Genomic DNA, 27,599 nt, shown 5'->3' with positions numbered 1-27,599 from the left:
TTCACTCTTAAGCAACATTTTTATTACTTTAAACGTCACATCTAAGATACTTCCTGTCTTACAGGATGGTCTATTGAAGCTGTAGTGAGTTAGCAGCATGATGAACAGCCAGTGATCTGAATGACAATTGCTGTTTTGAGCTAAACATATAACCTGAGAGATACTCCCTCTCTTTCCTGCCGGCCAAAATAATCCTAAGTATAATTTACATGCACTTTCAGTATGAAATGCATGTAAATTTTAAAGAATTTATTAAAGGATTTTAAAGAATTTACAATCTTATTTTTCAATGATAACATACCAAAATCTTTTTCCACTCTGAATTTTTTCTTTTGGCAGGAGATAATGAATTACAACCATTTCAGTCTGGATTTCTCAAGATCACAATCAAGGGAACTCAACAGAATGTGGATAACAATCAAAGCTTGCTATCTGCTCCACTGACTTGCATGAATTTAAAAATGCATTGCCTTTTAATTATTTTCTAACAGAAGTTAACTCTACCCTGAGGGTGAGTTGGGAAATGAAGGCTAAGCAGAAAGAAAGTATTGAAATTACCAATAGCAACCAATTTCATTCATCATTTCTTGAATCAACCAGATAGGCTGTTGTCCATCTGTAATTCAGATGGATAATTGCTATTTTTTCTTATTTTTTCAACTACTTCCTATTGAAAGAAAGCATTGGAGAAGGTTATTGCTATTTCAGGCTTCTATTGATAGAATTTCAACATTCTTCTTGCAAATTTAAACAAGAAGGTTTGTGCATTTTGAGACCACCAGACCAATTACATATGATCTGAGAACTATAGCATACAAATTTTCAATTTTGCAACTTTAAAAAGCACCACAAAAATTTTTTGTGCTTGGATTCCAAGATCATCTCATTCTAGAATAGGAATCAAGAGTTTGGTCTTGAAAACTTAGAAATAATGGGCAGATTGCAACAGTAATTTGGGCCTTTAAAATTTTACTAGAGATCGTCATAGTTTAGTATCTGAGTAATGAGGCTTCCCACACCCTGGTTTTCAAGAACTATTTCTGACTTAACACTTCTAAAATTTCTTCTGACATCTGAATAACTCTGTTTTACCTCATACTCATAAAACTCTGTATGTTAGATAGTCATCAGCTAATAAAACTGTAATTGAATTATGTACTTACAAATCATGTAAAACTAAGAAATGGAGGAGTTGTGCACTGCACCTCTTTTCTCAAAGGAAAAAGACAAAATGACTTGTCTAAAATCAAGGCTGGAAACTTTAGATTTGCATTTGTTTTCAAAAAATCCTAAAACTTCTTGGATTCCTACGGAATGAGTAGTGGTATTCTCAACCACACGAGGGCATCCCTGCTTGCAAGCTGATCCTCAGGGAGGATGTGTGAACACATATAACTATCACCTATCACACACCTATCCACCTATCCACAGATACAGACACGGATATAGACACAGATATATTTCTTCCATGCAGCCACAGTACTTTTCCTCTGTGAGGTTTCCTCTTTCCAAGCCCCATGGTATCTCCTGGTATTAATAAGGGATGGCATACAAAGTCTAATTTTGCTGTTCACAAAACTCTGATGGAGTCAAATTATTCATTTCTGCATAAGTTATATTAAAATCCCTCTGGTTTTCACTGAGATATGATCAAACTCACCTCAAATTCAGAGGGAAAAAAACTGATCTCAAAGAATAGATCCCAAGAATAAGTGTGCAAGGTCAAGCCCAGATTTTCTGAAGTCATTTATTTTTCAGAGAGATGATCTGGAATCACTAAGACTTGCTCAGCATCAATCTGAAGTCATGACTCTCAGAGGTCTTACTCTCCCCATAATTTGTTCCACAGGCACTTGCCTGTTGTGAGGAGGGGAGGGTACTGTTTGTTTTGGTTTTGAACTGGAATACATTTTCCTCTTTGATGCACATAAAACTCTTATTAGAGCCTGAAACAACCATTAAAAGGAGCTCTGAAAGCAAATCTGACTAGTGGCAAGTTATATGTTTAGCTGAAAAAGATCTCACAAACACTGGAGTGTATATGGCAATATTTCCACAAAAAATAATCTGTAACTTCAGCACCAGAACACAGAGATTAGCACCAAAAGGTTTCAATGGCTACCCATCACCTTAGACGTTTAAATGAGGCAAAAAGTCACAAGAAGATATTAATATAAACAGCTGCACTCAATAATTAATTATATCAATTTTGTTATATCATTTTTTACTCTTATGCCTCTCACAGTATTTTGACAAAAATATTTTTTGCCTTATTTTAGCTTGTGCATACTTTTACAATTTTATATTTAGAACAGAAGTCTGAGCTAATTTCTCTGTCTTTAAAGGCACACCCCTCTGCTGAGAAGAAATTAGTACTTCAAGGCCATCAGAATAGCAACTGCAGGTGGTTTGCCTCAGCATGGCCTTGAACTCATCAAGCTCAGCATGCATTAGAGCTGCCAAAGACATCTGAAGTCTTCTGAATATTTCAGTGCTTTTTCTGTAGCAGCACTTGGTGTCAGGTAGTCAGTCAGGAAGCACTGGCACCGGCAATCAAAATAGAGCTTTACTGGCATTGTCATTACCTGGCCCAAGAGCAAAAAGATACTAGAAATTGGGGCAATTCAAATAGGCAATACAGAAAGGCCTTCCACTTTAAAGTGGAAATTTCATGCAGTAATCAAATATCTGATGATCTGTAATCCTCTCTGTTAAATGAAAAATATTCAGCTAATGCTTGAGTGCTTGTGGCTGGTTTTATCAGGAGCTGCTCATATGAAATAGCTTATTTCCAGATCATATTTTGCTGCTGTCAATTACAGTGTGATTACAATAGTTAATCCCTAGCACCATTATGGGATGTTGTGAAAAAACCTGCATACCTGTTTGTCAAAAGCAAAGTTTTCTATATTCACAGAAAACAAAATATTCCACAAAATCAAGGTATTTGTAGCAACTTAAAAAGTAACAGATATGATAACATATATACCCGTGATAATAATTTCAGCTGAATTACAGAATTATAAATTAATTTACAATGTCTAGTCCTGTTTGGAAAGTGTACCATACAACATACAAGTTGCAAGTTTCAAAGTGCATAGTCATTTATTGTTAGACCTACTGTTGTAGGCTTCATGGCTTAACCTGAACCTTTTCTTATTCTCTGCTTTCTATTTGTACTGCAAAAATAAAAATACTGAAAATGGCTAGATGCATTGCTTTAACTGTTCTGTCTTTACCTCTATAAAAGATTTCTCATGCAGAAGAAAAATGCATTTTTCACCTGCATCTTTGTCAAAAAACTGTGCTGGCTGAGGGGCTAGTCACCCACCAAGTAGTTTTGTCTCATTTACTTCAGTGTGTACACAGATCATGCAAAGAGGTTGTCTTTCACTCCCAAAACAGGACTGGCTTCTACTCTGCCAAAGTATTTGACTGATTGAGTACTGTTCAAGTCCAACCTCCTTTGAGCACAAAAGGAAAAATGTTTGTATTGTACCTGTTAGGATAAAAGTTGGTAGACTATTAGAGAGAGTTATTCTTTTACAACATGGACACATCTAAAGGCAATATGCCTGTCTAGTTCTTGTCCTGTCGGATACAAAAATGTCACTAACTAGAAATATCTGAAGAGCCATAGATCAGCTGCTGATGTTCTCTGAGAGATCAGAGTACAGACAGACAGAGAGGGGCTGCTACATTTCATACCCTACACAGCCTGTCTCAGATATCTTACTGGAGAAAAAGAATAACCAATGTGAAGAATTCAAATTCTCATCTTTTTTTTTATATCATCAGCACGTTACTTCATAGTCTGGTGACAGACTATCTCAAATACCCTAAAAACACTGAATTAGTGACTTAAAGATCCATACATATGTAGCTCTAGTGAAATTATCTTATGTTGTTCCACTTGCTCTATTCAGTACTGCTTTGCAAAGTTCATAAATTTCAGAGGCCTAAATGTAACAGTGCAAGCAGACTAAACACTTATATTTAAAGTGGAGTACATTCTGCCCTGTAACATAAAGCCAAAATTCAAGGCTATTTCAATGACCTAGTAACAGTGGCAGACATTTGATCTCTTCCATTTAATAATCTGCATTTCAAGAAAAGTACCTGTATAAGATTTTGGTTTTAATGTCTGTATTAGGCACCCATAAGGCATTCAGATTTTGGCAGAAAGTTTTTGGCGGACTTGGTTTTTAATAATGCACACACATATTTTCAGGAAACAGTGCAATATATTTTTAATGGACACTGGCAATTGTTTTAGAAATTTGGAATTTTTGCAACAAATCTATATGAATTTTAAAGATTCCTAAGGTCTTTTATTTAGAAATCTTCCTACCTGTTTTTAGGTCTGATCTCCCCTGATTCTCAACTGAATTTCAGTCAGAGGGATAACATATATACTGGTAAACCTATAGTGTAAAAACCACTATGGATGTCATATATTGATGTATATTGCTTTGTAACAATATATTTCTTCCTGTAAAAAAATGAATATACTCCTGCAAAGCACCATTATAGAACTATGACTGTGTTCAGAAATACAGGAAGGTAGAGTCAAGCTGTGCTGTTATACCAGTATTTTTACAGTGATGTAGCCTTCTATCTAGATAAGACTGTAGGCACGTGAGTTAACAGCCACTGCATCTTAGTCAGTGTGGTTCCTCATTCTCTTTAATATTCCTGTCTGCACACAGACACGCGATAGCAGCAGCCATGTGCTGAACTCTTGAAACACCATAAATGAATTGATGCTGTGCATGAGGTAGGTAATATCCTGCAGTTTCTCTTGCACATATGTTTTCCTCTGCTCAGTGTCCCACTGACATTGCAGGTGAAAGCACAGGTGTAAACAGGAGGAACCATTGGGAGTGTGAGGACAATTTGTTCCTTTGCATGTCACACTCCATTTTAAAGCACAGTATTAAGCAATGACCCTTCTCTTTCTAGAGCTATTATTTTTAAAAGGAAGTAATATTCTATCTTTTCTATGTGCTTTTAATATAGTCTAATCTTCAGGAAGCTACACGTGCTAAGATTAAAATGAGTTTGCTGTCCTTTAACAAAATGTTAATATCAAAGGGATAATGTGAGTCTTAAATCCCAAAGTGTTAAAACCAAATTACACTGTACTTTGAAAGCTAATTATACAAAAGCATACAAAAAGAAAATATCAGAGTATTATTACAATATCTCTCTATATATAATATGTGCAAAATTCAATACACAAGATTCTTGTTACTCGTCTGTGAGTTTTCTTTAAAATAATGTTAACTTATTTAAACCAGTATAAGTAGTTTGATGTTACTCCTGGGAAACAAAGATTGTCGATACAAGAACCTCCATAGCTTGGAGGACAAGCTGAACATGGGACTCCAACTTTATATGGTGCTTCTCCAATCCAATTCCCCCTGAAAATAAAAAATGAAAAAGAATGCTTAATAATTTCAGAGTGGATGAAAAAAAAAATCATCAACCATATTTGTTTTGAGTGATTAATGTCTCCACTGATATACCATAAGTGCTCTGTTACAAAAAACATGACATTAATTTATTTCTGCATTTTACTGATAAACATTGATCTAGCAATTCCCAAGAAAGAGCAGAAAAGTGATCATGTGAATCCAGGCTAGTAATATCCATTCCACATCCTTTAGTCTCAGTGGTGAAGTCCCACTCTTCTTGCTTTTGCTACAGCCAAGTGATTTTTGTTTCTCTGATCCCATGACAGAGTATTTTTTACTGGAGGTCTATAATTACGAAAAGTAGCAAAATAAGCAATGCTGCAAGGTTTTCCTTGAGCACATTTTTCTCTGGCAGTTATCTTAAAAGCTTGTGCTTTGAAGATGGAAAAACAAACTGAGTGAAATCTTACTCTCAGGTTGCACCAGCCTAGGTTCACATTGTGAAGCTCTGAGGCTGAATTCATTAGAGAAAAAGGAAGATAAAAAACTATTAAAAGGAGCAGGATTGGGGCATTTCCAGAGGTCTCACAGATGCAAATGAGAGAAGTAGGGTGTTTGGTGAATAGAGGTGTGCAATAGACCCTAGGGATAAAGGGGTACAAAGTCTGGAGAGTGATCACATGAAAAGAGGTAACACTGAAACATCTAGGAACATCTGAAAAACACATCCAGACTTTTAGGGGTTTATGTAAACCACAGACTTTTGGAGAATCATGCAACACTCATGATGTAGGCAGAAAGTTAAAATTAGATTTTTATTTAAATGTTATGTCTTACAGAGCAAAGAACTTTCCTTTAGTTTGCATGTGACGTGGAATAGCAGTGAGTAATGCAATTATTTATGAAACATTTTGTCATTCCCCACCTCCCAGCCAGTAACACTGGATCAAAAGCCCTGGTCTGGGTTGTGCCTTGGAAGAAAGTAGGAATCTCAAATAATTTGCTCATTCCTACTTCTCTTCCAAATGAGTACAGCAGACTAAGTGCTCAGGAAATATATTTAGTCTGATAACAGATATGGAAATTCAGAGTTTGCTGAAAACTGCTTTCTGCTTCCTTTTCTATGCAACACATGGCAGACTTGAAACCACTAGATAATCTGGGGCCTTTCTAAACTGAAATTATTCTCCTTAACTTTAGAGGGTTTGCACTCATTTCAGAATCATAAATATTTTTCTGTGTTACAGCATGGCATCAGTGAAAATTACTGGAGTTCTAAATCCTAAATCTTTGTCAAATTCCAATATTAATAACTCAGATTGGCGCTGCAATATTCACTCCCTTCCTCTTTAGAGGAGTTTCTGATGTGCTGGTTACTCAGAAGGACACAGACTTCACTGAGTGGCAAAGAGACTTCTGAGTGTGTGCCCAAGGACCCTAAGCCAAATGTTCTTAACTCAATTAAATCTAGAAATACAAAATTAATCCAGGGAAGATGACTCAATATAATTTTTGTGACCCTGCAAGAAGTAGATGTGAAAATCATGGTTCCACTTCCTGTGACTGAAAGGGCTGCTCAATATCTTACACAGAGAAAGAGCTTTCAACTTCAAGCTTTGGTTAGCTTTCAAGAAGCTGTGGGACTTTTAGTTCAGAAAATATAAAATGTCATTAATTCATTGCTAGATGATACACACTAAATTAGTTTCCAAAAATGCCTAATGTATAAATCCATTTTATTCCTATATATGAAAATGAGACAAGTATTCCAGAAAGTTTATAATTTTTTTTTTAATTAGGATACATAAAAAAATTATCTTAGAATCATTGATTTCATCTTATCTGTACTGTGGAACTATAAGTCAGATAGAGTCTTTGCTGTGTAATCTTTGCTCCCTCACATACATTTCTTACCATCTTTTTCCAGTAAATATTAAAGACAAAAGGACAGAGAAATCTCCTTGATTTCCAAAGGTGGTTTTTTCTCCAAGTAAATTTTCTTGCGAAATCCTATCTCTTTTTCAGCTGCAAAACCTTTAAAAATTCTTTTTACTCATGTAACAGTTAGAATAATGACATATTCTTGCATATTCTTTACCACAAATGGACCCGTGCCACCAAGAGTTTATGGAAAACATGCTCAGTTAATTATACTCAGGTTCCTATATAGAACTGTGTCTTTGCCCAATACACAGTCAGAGCAAGCAGCCACTTACACTGTCTGTGCAGCTTTTGCAACAGTGGTGCAAACCAGACCGCAAATTGAAGCTCTTCCAGAGCCACACTTTACTGACTCATTCTGCACCCAAAGGAAAGCTTGGGATGATGTCTAGGAAATGCTGGCAGAAAATTCATTTCTGCATTTCAACCTAACACTGACCTCTGCACATTATGGGATATAGGACCACCTATAGGTGTCTGTGAGCTGTATTTTAACAGACCCTAATATGGAAGGCAAGATGAGATAGATTTGCACACATGGAACTTAGGCTGATGGACTTTATATGGAAGCAATGCTACGGATTATGTAGCATGGTCATAAGCAAAGGTATCCTGTGGGCAACATGTATCAAAGAATGAATCACAGAGTGGTTTGGGTTGGAACAAACCTGTAAGACAAACTAATTCCACCCCATTGCCACAGGCAGAGAACGTCTCACTAGACCAGGCTACTCAGAACCCCATCCTGTCTGGTCTTGAATACCTCCAGGGATGGAGAGTCCACAACCTCTCTGGGTAAATTGTTCCAGTGCCTCACCACCCTCACAGTAAATGTCCAAATGTCAAATCTAAACCTACCCATCTTAAGCTAAGGCCATTCCCTCTTGTCCTATCACTACATGCCCTTGTGAAAAGTCCCTCTCCAGCTTCCTTGTAAGACCCCCTTTAGGTACTGGTAGGTTGACACAAGATCTCTCTGGAGCCTTCTCCTTTCCAGGCCGAACAGCCCCAACTCTCTCAGCCTGCCTTCATAAATGAGGTATTCTAGCCCTGATCAACTTGGTTTCCCACCTCTGGACCTGCTCTAACAGGTCCACATCTTTCTTGTGCTAAGGACCCCAGGACTGGATGCAGTTCTCCAGATGCAGAGCAAAGTAGAGGAGGAGAATCACCTGCTGGGCACACCTCTTTTGATGTCCAGGATATGGCTGGCTTCTGGGCTGCAAGCATGCCCTGATAAGTCATAGTGAGCTTTTCATCTACAAACATCCCACAAGTACTTCTCCTCAGAGCTGTTATCATTTAATTCTCTATCCAGCCTGTACCTGTGCTTGGATTAACCCATTCTAGGTGTGTTTTGCCTTACTGAATTTCATAAAGTTTGCACAGACCCACCTGTAAGTATATCCAGAGACTGACCTACAGCAGGATTTCTTACCTGAGGAAGTCTAGTCCACCATGCCTATCTATAAAAGAGTGAAGAAATAAGGAATTCCAAGTAAAGTGATGTCAGCACAAAGAAGGAAGAAAATAACAATAGCAATAACAGAAAACCAGTTTTTTGTTTTGTTCCACACACATCAAGTTGATTTCTTTCCCTCCCTGTACACTGAAGTCATACATTTCCGTATGTTCAGTTTGAAAGCTTGAGCAAAGGAGCAGCCCACAGAAAAAGCACAAAGAGAGGTCATGCTGCCGAAAAAGGAGTAAGCAGTCCTATGAGAGGACCAAAACATGCACAAAGTATAAAAATAAACAAAAATAAAAGAGAGCAACTCACTTTGGGGCATAGTTGCATACCAAGTAAACAGCTCGCCGCCAAACAGATCCCCAGACGTTCATATTCTGGCATGTGTGGATTGCACAGCCTATACGATTGGAAGTGGCCCAAACCATCTGAATAAATATTTATTATTGGTGAAGTCCAAATTGAAAAGGAATATATAAATACATATATTTATAGATATAGACATACATTTATTTGAGAGAGAGGGGTATAAATACATCACAGGAAAGTTTAGCTTTGAACATGAGATTTTGAATAGAGGAAATTTATATAACCTGTGTGTAATGGGTGCACATGGGTCCATAACATCGCATCGGGCACCTAGGGTTGCAGTCTTGAGGATAAGGGAATGCATAATCCTTCACCTCATCATACCATGGCTTTACCAGCTGGAGAATAGACCGATACCTGGAAAGAAATGAAAGAAAAACATGTCATTTTAGATTTCTCTTCACATCACCAGGGTCACAGTATTAAGCAATAATATTCTTGAGCCAAACAAACACTGGCAGATATAGATATATTCTACAGATATAGACACAGAATACTGAATGACACTTTCATTCATCCAAGATATGGATCTTAAAGGCTGTTCAAAGGCTGACAAAATAGTTGCTTTGTAGGGTAACCTCTTACCTTCCTGTTCTTACAGACAGGTTCTGGCCCAAAAATCTCAGAAGATAGGAAGGACCATGGTCCCAAATGCAGGTAGCAGCCCAAGCCTCAGCAGATTTGGCAAGAGTTTCATCCCAAACCTGACAAAATAAAGTATCCTTAGCAGTAGAACAGAAAAAAGCAAATTATCATAACGCTAGAACAAAAGAAACAAGTACCTTAACTCACAAATATATTATTGTGATACATCAGATCTGGAACTAAGAGACTGTGGAGCAGCATGTATGGAATCCAGAGGGATTTGCCCTATTGCTGGACAGAATTCCTTCCCATATCATTAGAGGAAGCCAAATATCCCGAACTCTCCCTTTTTTTCTGGAAAAGCCCTTCACCAAACAAGTATTCTCCTACCATTTTCCCTTCTGTGCTGATGAGATCCATGTGTGGAGAGGAGTGAAATGTTGGCTGGGACTCAGATAAAAAGTGAAGGAGAGGAACACAGGAAGAACAATTCAGCATAGGTATTACATACCCCACAAAACCCAAACATATTAGAAATAGGACCTCAGGAGTATCTATAGCCAGAGCCAATGTGTGTGGCAGCTCTTCGTATTTGAGGTCACAAGGTCAAGAAAGGGATTTCACAAAGGCAAAGACTATGGATAGTTTCCAGGTACAGTATAGATTTCACTACTTTATTCTGCACAGGAACTGGCATTGCTCACTGCCTGATATAAAAACGGTAACAGCTCTGTAAGAACAGACAATTTGACTTCAGTTCTCCAATGTTTGGAACATGACAAGTGAACTTAAACACTGTCTCCTTTATATGCTTTGCCTGCTCAGTTACATGATTGATTTGCAACTCTCCTGTTTTCTCCACAGCAAAACAGGTTTGTCTCAGAAATAATGGAGATATTGGCAACAGAACCTACTGCACCACTGGAACTCCTGATAAAGAATATCTCACTGTTACATTACAAGTGCACACGAATCCTACAAGTGCACTATATCTTAGTGTTTAAGGGATACCCAAGTAGGCTGTAGATTCTGAAATTACGTGTATATTTGGAATACCTTTCTTGGAGTGTTTAAGTGCAGAATAGTCGTAGTGAACTGCAAGTAGAAAGGCAGAACAGGATGTGGTAAAATTGTTTATGCAGACCATCAGTACTTTTTAAACACAAACACAAACTCATATATCTTGAGTGGTTATGAAATAAAGAGTATGCTCTCTGAGGCATGAAATAAGAGGCAAAGTCAGAAATTAACTTATCAAAGGATAAAGTGGCCCACATCACAAATATTTTCTGTACTATGAGCTAATAATAATTTCTAACACTGAATTCAATTTTAATTTCACCAACCTGAAGAGTGAAAAGATGGGTCATAATGAAAAGACTAGGACAATAATTCATGACCTGACTCTAGTACTTTGTGAAATTTCTCTTAGTGAGAGGACAAAATTTAGTAAATGCTATGAAATTGCTAGACCATTGAACCAAGCTTTTGCAAATATGGAGTGGATAAGGTACCTTCTTGATTAAAGATGAAGCACAATAGAGATCAGTAAGACTCCTTAACACCAATCATTTTCCACTCAAGTGGAACCACCTTAGGGATGGTAAAATGGGTTATGCTTAAAGAGAAGGTTTATTTTACACCTGTTCAGAAAATTTTCCAGGACAAAGTCAAAGAAAATTGCTAGTACAAGGACAAAAGACAGAAGTCTTAAGAAGAAGCATGCTACAAAGAAATACTCTTCAAGCAAGGGAACACTTAGACTTCAGCCCTGAAAAATTATGGGAGTTTCTTGGAGGAGCTGGAGATAAAAAATCCAAAACCCAGGATATGCTCTAGGGCCCAAGTCAAAGAAAATTGTGCATAGACCTTTCTTTTGCTTTGTGTCTCTGCTATTAAGTTTACTAGCTGCATGTGGCCAGTGTATAAAAACCCCTTTATAATCCCAGCAGTGGTCCCAAAAAGAGGGATTAAAGAGTAGGTACAAACACAAAAGAGTGCCTGGGGAGTGTGCCTGAGAGGCTGGGGCCACAGCCAGTGTTTGGAGCCTGCCCAGGGGAGCAGAGGACCTCACGGATCCAGCGCGTGGGTCCAAACACAGCTGCCTGGTGTGCATCCATAAGGGCTGCTCTGCCAGGACTGTGACACCCCATAAACACCCTCCTTTGCTGGGATTAATCATGCTTCTGGCACGAGTGCTCCTGCCAGGAGGCTGAACATGAGGTTTGTGTGCTTGCTCCCAAGTGACCTGTCTGCACTCCCGCAGTAATCTAAACGTGCACTGGATTCGCACAAAGAGTGCCAACATCCTGCCTTCCACCCAGCACATTTCTGTGTACTGAACTCGCAAAATAGCATGTTAGGTGTTTCAAAGAAATGTGAAGAATGGACTAGGTTTTCACTATTAACACTCTCTAAGCAAGACACAGTGCCTGCCTTGGACAGCAAGGGCATTTCTAGTTCACTTTTTCTTCTCCTCAGCTTCATTTCTGGTTATCAGGAATCAACTGCAGCACTGAATTGGTAAAGTTTTGAGGTGTTGTTTCTAACTCACTTTAAAATGTTGTGAGTTTGTCATGTATAGTGCACTCTGCTTTCCATTATCTACTCACTCTTGATCCCTCTCTGGACAGATAAAATTTTTGGCAAACATAAAAAAAATAGAAACAAATAGAAGGAAAATAGCTACTGACTAAGGGATAAGGGGAAGGGGTGCATATGCATAATCTTTAAATTTCCTGTATTCCTTCATTAGCAGGCTAGTGAAAACCCTCCACAGTCCCCTACTGCTATGTAAATGACTTGTGTTTCATGGGAGAAGTTCATTGCCTCACCTTCCTTATTTACTTCATCTTTTCAGAAAAAAAGGTGCTCACAGTCCTTCTAGGACTATCTCTAGATGATCACCAGAAGAAGAGAATACATAAAAGAGACCTTATAGAGTCTTTCAGCACCTGAAGTGAACCTGTGAAATAGCTGGAAAGAAACTTTTTTCACTGGGATCAAGTGATAGGACAAGAGAGAATGGCTTAAAGCTGAAGGTTTTCCTAGCTGGAGGCTAGGTTTAGATTGGATATTAGGAAGAAATTCTTTGTTGTGAGGCTGGTGAGGCAATTAAACAGGTTGCCTAGAGAAGTTGTGGATGCCCCATCCCTGGATGTGTTCAAGACTGGAAGGAGCTGTGAGCAAACTGGTCTAGTTCCTGCCCATGGCAGGAGGGTTGGAACTGGATGATCTTTAAGATTCTGTCCAACCCAAACCATTCTATGCTTCTATAGAAAAGCAAACAATTTATATAGGCTGAAAGTGGAAAATATTATCTAATAATGACCCAAAATATTGTAAGAGACTGTGACATTAGTTCACCCTTTCAAAAAAAGTCTGATTCTGAGTCCACAGTTGTACTAACTGAGTTCAGACCCCTGTTTTGGGTATGTAAGAGAACAGAGCAAAGACATTTGGATTTTAAAGCCATATGGCTTCATTATGTGTACATAGATAAATAGCATACCAAGAAATGCAAATATATCCTAGAAAGAGAAACTGAAGTAACTTGAAAGTTCTGTATAAGGAGAAATTAAAAAGCTCAAGCTAATTAGCAAAGAATTTAAAAGAAACAGAGCAATAGACAAAATTACAAACTGAAATATAGGCAATGCAGTGTTCCTATAAAACACATCCAATAAAGCTGCCTGACATGAACACAAAATTGTAAAAGAGAAAAAGTAAAAATATTTCCGTACTCAGTGGGTTAAGATCTAAGAAGGTGACTCATCCTGAAATGCTGATCATGCAAACTCCCAGTGCCAAAATATGATCATCCACTCCCTGGGGACAGCTAATCTTCATTTGCTAGATTGCAAGTAGTTGAGGAAGAAGTCACCTTCTATCCAGTAGAAAGATACCCCCCAAACTCTGGATCACTGATTTGGTCCAGCATGGAAACCTTCCCACTTCTCAACAGGGTCTAACTGAGCCACAACAGAGTTAAAGCCTGTCACCACACTTCCAGTGACAATTGAAATGAACATCCTTTGGCCAATTTATTTTTCTTTCTTGAGCCAAAGATTATTTTCCTAGAAAGCTCTCTGACTGTGCTTTCTGTACTGCTCCCTGCAAAACACTTCCAAACTACATCTCACTTGAAAATTGTCAAGAGGTCTGAACACAAGGAACAGGACAGTGTTTCCACATGGAAAGTTTCAACATCTGAGACCACTTCATGAGGCAGCTCTGGGGTGTTCTTTGCACTCACACAGCATGTGCTTGCTGAGAGTTAGCAGTAAAATCTCAGCATTAATAAAGTCAGCAGGAATTTTGCCAGTGAGCCAGAATTTCATCCTAGATTTTGTTTCCCTCTGCAAACAAATAGTAAAATATTTAATCCCCAAAATGTGTAATAAGCAATAGAGTGTAAAACAAAATCTCTTTCATGTTGAGTGAAATTTCTTGAAGCACCAGAAGTGGGCTTCCTTCACCAAGGAAAGCCTTTTAATATTGTGGGTCACAGATCGCACATACATTTCCTTTTTATAGCTGTTTCTATAGCTGTCTGTCAGTTGTTCTTAGATAATTTCCATGTAAAAAGGATGAAGTTGTCATTTTGTGGTTGGTTGGAACAGGAGGTCCTGGTCACAACTATGCTCTTAGGCATTAAAACAATGGTGAAGCTGAGTAAACATACTGATGATGAAAAAGAAAAGAAACAACTACAATATTACAATGATCTGTCCACAACATTTGTTGAAAAATAACTGGCTGTTCCCTTCCTACTTTGATACCTATGTTTAAATTTGATGAATTGCGTACATAACAATTTTTAAAGGAACTTAGAAACATGGTTCTGCTCATTGTCATTGCAGGCAGAATTGTAGTCCTCAGTCACTTAAATGGAGCTGCTTTTTCTTGACACTCTGCTCAATAAATGTCTTAGGAGACAAACCAAATCACTCAAATGACAATGACCTCTCCTCTCTGCAAGTGCTCTGAAATTATTATTGATGGCAACAGATAACAAGAATTTGTGATCTAAATGCAAAAGGAACAGAATACAAAGCCATACACTGTATTCTTTATTTTCCCATTCTGTGTGGATATCGATGGTAAACCAGATGTTTTTAGAAGCACTTAAATTTACAGCCCTCATTGTCACAAAGAAAATATGAATAAAAATGTAAGTAGGAGTGCTCCTTCCCTGACAACAGATTGTAAGATAGAAGATGTGGACTAATTGTGGAGTTCATAAAGAAATGTTTTTATCTGGTAGCCTAAGGACTGTGCTAATGATCATTGTAAAAACACTCAAGCAATCCAAGCCTGTGTTTTCGTTCTTCTTTTGCCATTATGATTTTTACTCCTTCCCAGCTCATTTTTATTGCCAGTAACTAGGAAGCTCTCCTAACTTGCAAAAGAGCACAAGAGAACCCCAGCAGAACATTGCTCTGGATATTAAATACCAGCAGCAGCCCCCGGTGCTTCACTGTTCGTGTTTGGTCTGTTTGTTGTGTTGTTGTTTTTAAAAGACATATCAGCTAAGATATTATTGTGCATATTTCCCAATGGTAAAATAAGTACTTTAGGCAAAACATACATACCCTGGCCACTCACTACCTTGCTAGGAATTCCCTGAGTCAGGACTGCTGCCCATTGTGCCAGGACAGCTGTGGTGTGACCAGACCCTCGGCTGGCTGCCACCAACTATACAGCTAAAGTGACAAACACAGGGTAGAGATGTGAACACAAATCCAGAGCAAACAGGTGAAGTTCAGTAACCACTCCCTTCTGCAACTCCCTTCTTTACAGAAGTGCATATGAAGAGATGGCAAATGCAATACTGGGACACACAATTTGAAGAGAGTTGCATGGCAATACTGCTACCTTTTGAAGCAATAAAGAGTGGAAAATTTTTTCCAGTCTTGGCATCTTGTTTTTCATCTATATATGTTTACTTTGGACTCATATTAGTGATATTCTGATTGTTATTTCACACAAACAGATCATTCACACAAACAGTGATTCTTAGGCATCTCAGAAAGATGGCCAGTACAACCTTCTTTTAGCAATGATCAGTTAAAAAATTAGCCTTTCCACCTCAAACATATAATTTTACTCCCCAGTAGCTCCCTGCTTCTCTTTGTTTGCCTAGTTGAAGATCAAAAGCTCTTGCTTCCAGAATGACAAGTGAGAAAGAAGAAAACCTTGACTCAAGCAATTTCTTCCTGTGATAAAACACTGCGAAGCCAAGGGATGAAATCCAACATGTCCAGTCCATCTGTGCAGCTGCATTCCACAGCTGCTCGTGCAAGTCCCAGAGTGGATTAGCAGATGTAGGCTGCTACCCTCCAACACACAGGTCCTGTCCTCACGGGTCACTCAGCCTTGCACCGCTCGCACTTGCGCGTGCGGCGGCTGTCTCAAATCCCACAGCAGCGTGCAGGGCACACAGGAGTCCTTTGCTCCCCTTCTCTTTCATACAGTCAGACATGTAGCACTGTCAAGTTTAGAAAATTTCTGTAGGACCTCCCACCACGTCCACTACCCCAAATCTGGCAGAAAGCTTAATAAAACAACCCAACAGCCCTTCTGCCTGCATGCTTTACAGCAGAATGACTGACAGAGCCAAATCTTTTTGCTCCCACTTTTTTCAATACATACTGTGTGATGAAAACATATGATCTCATTGGAACTTAGAGATGTGGCAAACTTTATGTATTTATTTAGGCTCTGAGATAATTTGGACTTCAGACTCTCTCTCTCTAAGAATATGTTTTTGGTTTTTTTTATCTCAACAGCCACCTGTTAGAAATTCTTGTATGTATATTGTAATTCGTGCCTACCACACATGCAGGTACTTTTTCACATGCATTAGGTAATAATTAGAAAGTTTACACAGAAAATTTCCAGTCTACCCTCTAGAGAAAAATATCTCGATGGGAATCACAGCTCTGTATGTCATTCTTCTGCAAATAAACGGAGGGTTAATATATCAAGCTGCTTGTCCAACAATCCCTTGCAACTCAAAGTAAAACTGTGCAATGTTTTATAGTAAATTTACTGTCATATATCCAAACCTCCAAACATCTGAGTCACACTTCTGAAGGGCTCAGTATGAGAAGGTCTGGCTTAATCCAGGCATCACCAGACATATTCCCAAGAAACCTCACTACCAGAAATACTTTTCTTATGAAAATTCAAGTCTGTGTTTTACATAGAAGCTTATATTCCTGGGTGTCTACATGATGCAAACACAAAGTGCTATCATTTGAAGCTTTACCGCTGTTAGTAGTCAATTTTTTTCTTCTAAACATTGTCTGAACTTCCTTTCATGTTTGGCATCAGGCTTTCAGACAATAAGAAATAAAGAAAATTGGTATGCTGTCAGATTTAATAACAATAAGCTTCTCTGATATGCTATTATTTGTTTAGCTTTTGGAAAAGTTAAATATCACAGCTATATATCTTAAAATATTCAGTGCTTTTCTAATCTCCTGCAAGCATATTTTAATTGGCAACAATTTATCTTAGAAGTGGTAACAAAAAGGACCAAATTTTAGCTCCATGTCACCCTGACAATTGGTCAGAAGTCTGAAAAGGAGTGTTTGACCTCTCATTTTAAATATGATCAGAACAAATTGTATTTTCTTAGAAACACAAAATGTGAATGAAAATGTATTTGTTTTGTGGTGTTTCATTTTTCTTACACACAGAAAAAAATATACATTCTGCTTTTCTTTGTTATTAACCACTGAAGCTTTCCATCAAAAGGAAAAATGTTCTTAATTTCTTTAAAAGTTCCCAAAGAAAATACTTACTATTTTCTAAATAGCTCTAGCTGAAAGATATGACAGCATGACTTAAAAGAAAACACATAGAAGCTTCCTCTTTCTGCAGAATAAAGAGTAATAGTTCTTTATTCTCAGAAAGAGAAAGCTCAATTTAAGATTCTTTCTCTTGATACAGATTAACAGATATCAGTGACAGATAGATAGATGTGCAAAACCAGTTAATTCTCAGTTTCATTTAAACAGACCTCAAACTCCATCCCAGGGCACCTGCAGATGCATTCATACATGGAGGAGCCTGAGCTGAAGATTCTGTGCACAAAAAGCAAACAAGGGTATCCTGGGGCTTCCATCTTTTGCTGCCTTTAGGATACACATTTTCACAGACCTGCAATAGACTATTTATCTTTTCAGGTGGAGAAAGAGAAGAAAAACGCTGAGAGGTTTAAGGTTACTATCATTTCCATTCATGTATGAAACAAAATATTGTGTACTTTGGATCAAGATTCTTGTGAAAAATGCCCTGTCTCTGTTTTTAGCCAAGAAGTTCAAGAGGTGCTACATTTAATAATAAAGGAATGTCTAATTCTGAGGCCTCTGGGCAGGCTGCTTTCTATCTGAGACTTTACTAAGGTTTTTTTTGTTTGTTTAAACTCCTAGAAGGCATTCTGCTAATACCAAATTTAAATAATGTAAATATTCTTTTCTAAAACACCATCAAGATGGATGTTTTAAAATTGTTATGCAGAAAACATTGGAACAGAGCTCTAGTACCAAAGCAAGTTTAACACAGTCATTCTTTTCCACAAAATTTTATCAACAACAGCATTTTTGGGGAAGTCCTTCAGATTTTTCAAGGAGTGCTTTCCAGGAAGGGTCTTTTCCATTCAACTCTTGAACAGGTCTTCTGCCATTCACTCTGAACATAACAGATGGCTTTTGTACTTCTTATCAGTAACATCCACTTGGATTTGACCCTAAATGAACACCAGTTACTGAGACTGAACAGGCTTTCCTAGCTTTCTGTCAATGAAACTGCAGGAAAAATGGGCAACACCCTACATGTCAGTGATAGCCAAGTAGCTCAGTGCTGCATTATTGACACTAGTGCACTAGGAAATACGTAAGTAGCTAAACTCACCTGTGAGGCAAAAGAGAGCTAGGTAAGTCTATTATGCAAAATCAGCAGAAAGTAAGCTCCATTTATTCCTGCTTTCTCTCTGTCAGTTGCCATATTGTGCCTCCCCTGCAGAAAAAGGCTGAGGATGCTGTGAAACAACTGCTTCCTTTCCAGGCTGTGATGCAGACAGACACCATTAACTGTAACCATGTGAACCACATCAGTTCCCTCCATATTATTTTAATTTTCTGAGAGGATCACTATTCTAGAATTCATTTGCCCATGATCTTCAGACATTCCTGGTGCTGCATTGTGGTACTAGGCAGAAGGGACATTAATTGGCTAAACAGAAAATCAAGTGGTAGGAGGCAGAAACTGGAACCAGTGAACACATTCCACTATAATGCACCTTCTCATTTGTTCTTACCTCACTTGTGGATTCCCAGCATAGAGCAAGCTAAAAGCCAAGGCAGTTCTCCAGTATGGGACAGGAGGCCCATACTGGAGAACCTCCAAGCGTAAGACTGAGGTGGATTACACTTGCATTTATTTTGTATCTAGCATGATGAAAAGCATATAAAGAAATTTGCACCCTGACTCATCATCTGGTTACTTTATTTCAAACTTCACTATGTATACAGGATTTAAGAGAAAAGGGCTACTGAATGGAAAAAGTAGGCTGCCAGTAACTTCTACAGTAAATTCTTTGTTGCATTATGGCAGTTAGACATGCACAGTTAAAATGATGGGCCTAACCTTCTTTGACATCTAAGGGTCTTGTTCACGAATTTAACTAAGGAACTGTAAATGGAGTGCAACCGTAATTTGATCCAATATGCAGAAGTATTGTAATGACACGCACATGCAAATTGAGGAAAGATAATATGCACCTTAATGCCAAGAAAACTGTCAGTAAATATGTAAAGGGTAATTTTTTGAAATTAAAAATGACAGAAATTGTATTGGCAGTTTAAAAATGCATATAAAGATTAATTATCTGAGCTTTAGAGGGAAATATTTAGGTTAGACATTTGGAAATAATTTCTATTCCTAAGGTAAAACATTTGCCAAGAGATGTGACTGAGACAGCATCACTGTATGTGTTCAAGAATAGACAAGATGAAAAACATATGTATGTAATGCAGATGGAAGTCCTGCAACAGGCCAGGGATAAAGTACATGAATTAAGAGACTCTATCCAACTCATTAGACATAAATCTTGAAGGAACTAGCCCTGCAATCCTTACTCACAGACATGTATGATTTCAGTGGGACCATGTAAATAAGCCAGGGCAAATGACTCAAGAACAAAATGTCCTTAAAGATTTAGAATGGTCTGTAAGAAACCACACTGAAAACAGTAAAAACATGGTAAACAGGTTGAAAAGTTTATTTATCAGAAATGCTATTGAATTGGAGAGAAAACCCAACTCACTTTTTCCAGGTCCATACAAAAGGCTTTTGGTATTAAGAAGAACTTTGGAAAATCTGAAGTAGGTTTGCTGGGGTTTTTCTGACTTTGTCTTATCCATCACTTACTGCATATTCCCAGAATATTTTTAAGATCACCTTGACAGCAAAAGAATTTTATCAAGACTTTCAAACTTCAAAGTGAAATAATAAGGAAGTTATTTGCATTTGTGAGCACTAACTGGGTTATACCTTGCTTCTCTGACCTAACTTTGGAAGTCACCTGTGAATTTTCTGGGACAGGAAGTATCCACATACACCACCTTGGCAACGAGAGTCATTCCTGGGCCACAAAGAGTGTACATAATTCCAGCATGACACACGTGGACTCCTTCACAGGACTACAGGAGCTTCTTTTCGAACATAACTACTTTTCTTTTACAACAATAGGTCGTTTCCTTTGTTTAGTCTATTATGGTCTTTTATGTGGATTTACTAGAAATTAATATGCTGAAATTCTCCATTCTCTTCCAGTTCCTATGCCATCAGCTCATGAGAAACACAAAATAACTCCTGAGTAGCTAAACTAACTCATTTCAGGCTAGTCTGGAAATTTTTTACTACTTTGAGTTCTACAAAGTGAGTCAAAGTGACAAAATTCAATCAGGGGCAGATTTTCCCAAATATAAAAGTGCAGTTACTGAACAAAAAATAATTGAAATTGTGTCTAAACATCTATGATATATCAGCAGGCTTGAGTTTATCTAAAGCACTTTTTGCACTTAAAATCTTCAGCTAGCGTTCCACAAACATGTATTTGAGTATGCAATCCTGCCCCCTTTATTATACTTCAGACATGCTACTGCCAGTCAACAATAATTATGTTGATCCATACTGGACTCAGGACACATCCTTGCAGAGCCAGCAGTGAAACTACTCATGGCTTGCCTTTGCTATGGCTCTTCAACAAGTCACTCAGATCACCTTAGAGAACTCTTAAATAAAACAGATATTCCCATTTTGCATAGGAATGCCATGGAGGATGGTGTTCACTGTGCATCAAGGCCCACTTATATCAGCTACTGCTTCTGCATGCAAAGCTTTAAAGAGCATGTCTGCACATAAGCACCTGCTTGACCAGCTTTTGCACAAAGACAGTGATGTGGGATACAACAAAGACCATACAGACTTTGAAGAAACTGGCCTCGAGTGGGGATAACTGTAGGAAAGGTAAAAATAACTTCTGATCCTCATAGGAACAGATATTTCATGAATGAATGTTTTGGAAACCTAAAGATAGTACCAATGCACATTAAAAGATATTTTATGAGACTCAAATTTCAGTTGGCAATATCTTGCAAATATTTACTGGCCTACCAAGTAGCTGAGATGTCCCAGAAAGGCAACACAGGTCTCTATAGTACGGAATTAGCATTCAGAAAAAGGGATTTCTTTGTTCACATGCTTCCACTGGACCTACAGATGCACATAATTTTCACTCTAGTCAGCTGCTGGCAAATCTACACCTCACTTTTTCTGAGTCATGAATTTTATGGAATCGTTCTGCTTTCTCCACAAAAAATATACAAAGGCAAATAGATGATTTTCACCCTTTGTCAGGCCAAAAGTATGGTGTCATCTTTCTTTCTGCAGGTATGCCCTCAGCTTTCAAAGCACAAGCAAAGACTTTTTTAGGATGAGGAAGAAAAAGGTACAAATTTAAAAAAAGACTCACTAATTCTGCATTACAGGCCTGGGAGTTCTTGTTTTCTTTAATTTTCCTTCACATACACACTGACAAGACTTGCATCTGCAGAAAAACTTCCAGGCATCAGTACCTCCAGAACCAGAATCAAAAGGAGGGCTACTTTAAAATCTAACACGTTAGGTGCCAATGTCCCAACAGAAAGACTTGCCAAAGTGTAACTGGCACAAGACAAACCAGCTTCTTACACTGGGGACTGATACAATGCCTCCCACCATGTTTGACTCCCCAGCTGCCTGCTTTCATGGGGGGCATGCATGTTGCATCATGCAACAACAATCTGGGGCAGCACTCAGAGCCACCTCTCCCAAAGAGAATTAGAACACTTCCCAGCTCTGCTTATCTGAACTTTTCTTGCCCAACCCATGTGCATTCAAAGCTGTTCTTCCAGACCTCTCATCCAAAGTCCTACAGTACATAAACCTTCTACACAGTAAGGGCAGAGAAAATAACACCCAAGGAGTGTGAAGTATCTGTAACCACATGGAACATGTGAGAAGCAGACTGTACCAGAGAGAGGAACAGAATGTGTCAAGTAGAAATGCCCCAAAAAAGGCTGGGTGTGGGGAACTGGAATCACAAGAACCAAACCATACAACCAAACCCTGAAGGGGTTTTATTCCCACCAGGGAGGTGGAAATAAAAGCAAGTGGAACTGCACAGAAGTGAGGATGTGATACAGTAATTAATGAGAAGAACAGCTCCTAAAAGAATTAGGAAAAAACAACAAAACACAATTTACTATGACAGTGAACATAGAAAAGATGAAAAAATATTTTTTTCTAGTGCTTCAAAACTGCTTAGTTTTTCTCTGTTTCAACACACTTTAAAAGATTTCCACAATCTACTGCATCTGTAAGCAATTCCAGCTCTCTAACATGTGACATCCGTTTTACTCATTGTTAGGGAAAATGGGATAGGCCATTTTCTTCACTACCCCAGAACTTTTCCATAGTATTCAGGAAAGGAACACACACTCTGTAAGGTTCTTTCAAGCACAAATGCACGTTGTCTGTTGTTGATGACAATGTGTTTGTTGTCTTATTTATGAAAATAAGTAGTGAGAAATGTAAGATCTTTTTTATATAGCAGCAGCAACTTCATGTCCCTGTAAGACACAACAGATGCTGTGCCACACATTGAAATTATTCAGAGACCAAAGAATGGACAAAGCAAACTCAGTTACTGATAATGGCGTTTCCAGTCTCAGTATGGCTTGCAGCACCATGTCATCTGTCATCTTCCAGGCCTCCCTACCAAAATCCTTCTGTAGTCAGAGAGGTAAGAAGTTCCACAGATGGTGGCACGACCACAACGCAGATGGCAGAGCACACCACATGTGATGTTGCTCACTGAGCATTTTTGCATCTGTAGTTACATGGGACACACACAGACTTAGACAATTTTAAAAGAGAATTGGTGGCAGAGGGTTGGCTGCCACTTGGGGATTCAAGCTCAAGTTGAACCTCCACTGTAGGTTCATTACCTACATAGCTTGAGGTGCTGATCTGAATTCTGCAGCATGAAGTCACAAAGTACTTTCAGACTGGAAAACCAAGTGTAAAAGAAAGCTTTCAGTCCTTGCACTTGAGACTACTGTTGGGGCTGATGCTGCCAGGAACACAGGTACATCCTATGGCTGGTTGCTGCTGGCAAAAGCAACAGTAAGAAAGGCAAGGAAAAGAACAGCATGCCAGCTGTAAAGAGCATGACTTCAATCTTGATTTTGTGTCTATGTTGCAGCAAAGCTGCAGCAGAATACCCACCAATATAGATACAATCTTGGCATTTTATGTATGAGTTCAATAAAACTTGCTTTCTATCTACAACTATTTTGTAGTTGTACATATAGCTTTCTATTTACAACTATTTATTTGTATTTTACTTTACTGAACAGGCTAAGAACACTGCATTCACAAAACCCTTGGGAATAGGACAGGGTGCTGGCTTCACTTAAGCAAAGTGCAGGAGCACATTTCTAAAACACACAAGCCAAGGAAGGGTATGGTAGGCTGCCATTGCCTCAGACATTACAACAAAGTTTATTTATACAGAATCAAAGGAAACATCAGTGGAGAGCACAGCAATGAAAATGATGACTGAGCTTGACTTCTGACTGCTCTGGCTTTTCTGTCTCTGACCTTTCCACTTAACCAGACTTCAAACTCAGCCTATGGTCTTCATCCTGCAATATTCTGAGAGCACTCAGCATTCTGAGGTGCTGCTGGGATATGCTGAACAGATTATACGATGAAATCCAGACTTAGGTAACATCTGTGTCCAAATTTTTAGTCATTAGCCTGTACAAAGGAGGAGCTGTTATTACTGATATCCTCTTTTTATGTCAAGCTGATGGTGTCCTGTTTCTCAAACCTATTAACTGTCTGCTGTCATAACTGTCTGCTGAGAAACTGTCTTTAAGCATTTATTATGATGCTGACACAACTTGTCTGTACTTTCAAAACAGTGTGAATACCTTAATTACAACGTAAAAAAAAATGTTGGACAACCTATGTTTAATATTAGAGACCCACATTATGCATGTATGCAAAGTTGGAACATAAAGTAGCAAACACTGCTTTAGCCAGTACTATGAGATCACAGTGAATGTGCAACTTCTACCATACCTGCAGGAACAGATACTTCCTATAAGTATTTTCCAATGAAGAGAAAATGTGCCTGCCACATACTCTTTTTGAGCACATTGAAATCCTACATACTAGAGAAACATGGAAAAGCATCATTGCATTTGATGGAAAGATAAAGGTATTAGGTGTACACAAACAACATGCAATAAGAAAAACACACGAACAGGAGACAAACAGTGCATCACATTAATTACTTTGCAAACAGTTTTACCCTACTGCTTCCATAAATAATATGTGTGGAATAAATTAGAAAGGTTCATTGGGTGTCTTTTTGCCCACATCAGGGCAATCCACATCAGTGTACTCCACAAAAACTATGGAGCTGGTGATCAGCACTTTAAACACTTTGGTTTTCATGTGATCACATACTACTCCTTGGGCCAACAAGCAGTTAACTCACCACTTCACTTATTTCATTGGGACTACACATGGAAATGAAAAAGTAAGAGGTTCAGAGTTCAGTATTTAGCTTTTGTTTGCTGAAGTTAATGCAGCTTGGAAAATGTAAGGACAGAACATTTTAGTAAGCAATAATACATAAAAACGTTATTTAGTTAACTAAAACATTACAATTTGTTTAAGAAAATCAATCACTGCTTTACAGTTTGTTTTACTCTGAAATCAACAGTTCACTTACCATATATTCCATGTTGGAAGCAGGTGGGAAGACTTTGCCTCTGACTTGATTATGATAATCAAGAATGGCAATCATGTCATTCTGTGAAATGTAGCGCTTCCGCCTGGCTTTGGGAATTTTTGCAGAGTCCAGATGAGCTGCCAAAGCCGTCTTGATGTCAGTGAAATTATTGTCTGACAGGAATAGGTCAGTGGAGTTGGGTAACACTAATGCACTTGTTTCACAGAGAATGGAAAATAAAAGAGAACAACTGATTGCAGCAATTACTGTCATTTTGGGGCCAAAGGAGACAGATAGGCCACAGAGGTACTCTGCTTTAAGTCAGGGCAGCAGAAAGCAAATCTGTAGAAAAAAAAAGTACCAAATGTGATTCTGTACATCTGTGTAGCAAGACAAAGTGAAAAAGCAGGCTGTGATCAGAAAAATCATTCTGTCTGTCAGCTCAATCATAAAAACAAACCAGGCAGAACACATGTTGCTGAGCAATTTTCAATATCGGTATTAAGTGATGATGGTCTTACTACAACACACCATTATGAAGTACATGGTCACAGCTGGTAGTATTCCTGAAATAGTGACAGTGCTATCACACCCAATTAGTCAATAAACCACATTACAGATCTTAAATAGGGAGACTGCAAGAAACCTCACAGCATGTTTTCCACTGAAAATTAAAAATACATCCTAGGCTATGCCTACCCCATAGGCATGGAGTGTTTCGACACAATGTGGCAGAGATACACCAGTAGGCAAAAGAAAACATATAGAGCATGAAAGCAGGACATCTTAGAAATAGCATTCAAACCTTAAGTTCACCAAATGTGATGAGCATTGATAAAACTGCATGCAAAGCAAACTTATGGAACTGTATGGCTTACCTCTGGATAATACCAAGAAAAAAAGAACTGAGTCTATTATTCTCCCAGTATATATAGCACTCTCCTATGTGATGATATGAACCTTTGTGGAGAAGTGTCTCTTATTACAACCCCCCAAAGAACAAAACGGTGCTGGTTGTGAAGCTTCTGGCCAGAGGAGCTGCTGACAGCCTTTATATGTCAGAGCCGGTGCGAGCCAGCCGGGGCAGTGTCCCGGCGGGTCCCGCTCAGCCGGGCGGGCGGGAGGGGCCGCGCCGCGCACACGGCAGCCATTGGGTGCCACCCCGGAGGGTGGGTGCTGTGGGGACTCGGTCACACCCCCGGCCGGTCCTGCACAAAGAGCCAGCGTGCACCACTCTCAGTTAGGCATTTCCTACCTTTTTTTTTTTTTTTTTCCCCTCCGTTGCTGTTTTTTTTTCCTCGTTTCCCGAGCATCGTGCTGGCTCGGGGAGCGCTGTTTCACGCAGCCCCACGAGCAGCCAGAGTTTGCAAACGTGAGTTGGTTGTGCCGGCCCCGGGAAGCGGAGCCCGGGCACCGCCGTGCCCCGGCCCGAGCCGTGCCAGCGGCGCGGTGCTCCCGGGCCCCGCCGGGCGAGCGGCCCCGCTCCGTCCATCGCCGGCGCGGCCCGAGGGCCGCTCCCCCTCCGCTCGCCCCCTGCGCCTCGCCCTCTGCCCTCCGGGGCACCGGCAGAGCTCCGGGCGGCCGTGGCTGTCCCGAAGCAGCTACCTGAACGTCTGCCAGTGGGAAGCTACGGGAGCGGCAGGACCGAAAGCTCCGGCGGTGCCAGGGAGACATCTGTTTCCCATTAGCTAGCCTATAGCTGGAATTCTTTAAGCACAGAATGGTCCAGCCACTCACACAGCAGAGCTGAGGGCACAACACTGAGGCCATGACGAAAGCGAGCAGGGAAGCAGCAGCAGCCAGGAATTGTGTGCTGGGGACAGCGTTTGGGAGCTACACAATGTCAGGCTGACCCCCCGCCAGGGCTGGGCGACCTGGGGCAGCCTGTGAAATGAGGCCCTTAAAAGTGCCACTGCACTGTTTTGTGACATCGTAAAGGAGCTAGGAGAGAGATACACAACAGGTTTGATATTACACCAAAATTTACAAGTGCTCAGAAGTTTCGGTAGCTCTGTTAGAGAAGCAATATGGGATTTAAGTATTAAGAAGTGCAGTCCAGTAGTTGGAGCGCAGGGCTGGAAGCCAACACTCACGCTCTCCTTTTGGCTCTGCTGCTCACTTGCTGTGTGGCCTAACCCAAACCATTTAATCTCTGTGTGCAATCTCTACAACAGTATAATATCCTTTTACAGACATGTCGTAAGGATCAAATGACTAGTGTTTGATAGTGTACTTTGTGATGAAAGGTGTTAAGTATAAAGTATCATAATTAGTTACATTACTGAATGCATGCCCAGCCTGTCCAACACTGCTGCTTAAGCTGCAGGTATTCCTTTGCATGATTATACAAGAAACTTGAAGACATAATTTGTCCTTGCAAGACTAGATGTTGGATGATTCGTTTCATTCCGTTTTCTTTCTTCTGAAAAGAAGTTCATATTTGTTCGTGTTAATGTCA

At 39.2% G+C, this 27,599-nt stretch overlaps 1 protein-coding gene across 1 annotated transcript; it reads right to left on the bottom strand.

Annotated features, from left to right (window-relative positions):
* Positions 1-26,211, bottom strand: PI15 (peptidase inhibitor 15). The gene is made up of 6 exons (XM_064389570.1): positions 26,020-26,211; positions 25,142-25,483; positions 9,781-9,899; positions 9,420-9,552; positions 9,139-9,254; positions 1-5,423 (listed from the first exon to the last, which is right to left on the bottom strand). The coding sequence occupies exons 2-6, from the start codon at positions 25,412-25,414 to the stop codon at positions 5,288-5,290; spliced, it is 777 nt and encodes a 258-aa protein (XP_064245640.1). The 5' UTR covers positions 25,415-25,483; positions 26,020-26,211; the 3' UTR covers positions 1-5,287.
* Positions 26,212-27,599: the final 1,388 nt, after the last annotated feature.

Source organism: Passer domesticus, chromosome 1, assembly GCF_036417665.1.
Source record: "Passer domesticus isolate bPasDom1 chromosome 1, bPasDom1.hap1, whole genome shotgun sequence".
NCBI classification, from domain to species: Eukaryota; Metazoa; Chordata; class Aves; order Passeriformes; family Passeridae; genus Passer; species Passer domesticus.
The sequence above is the reverse complement of the archived record's forward strand: the minus strand, read 5'-3'. Positions and strand labels throughout refer to the sequence as shown.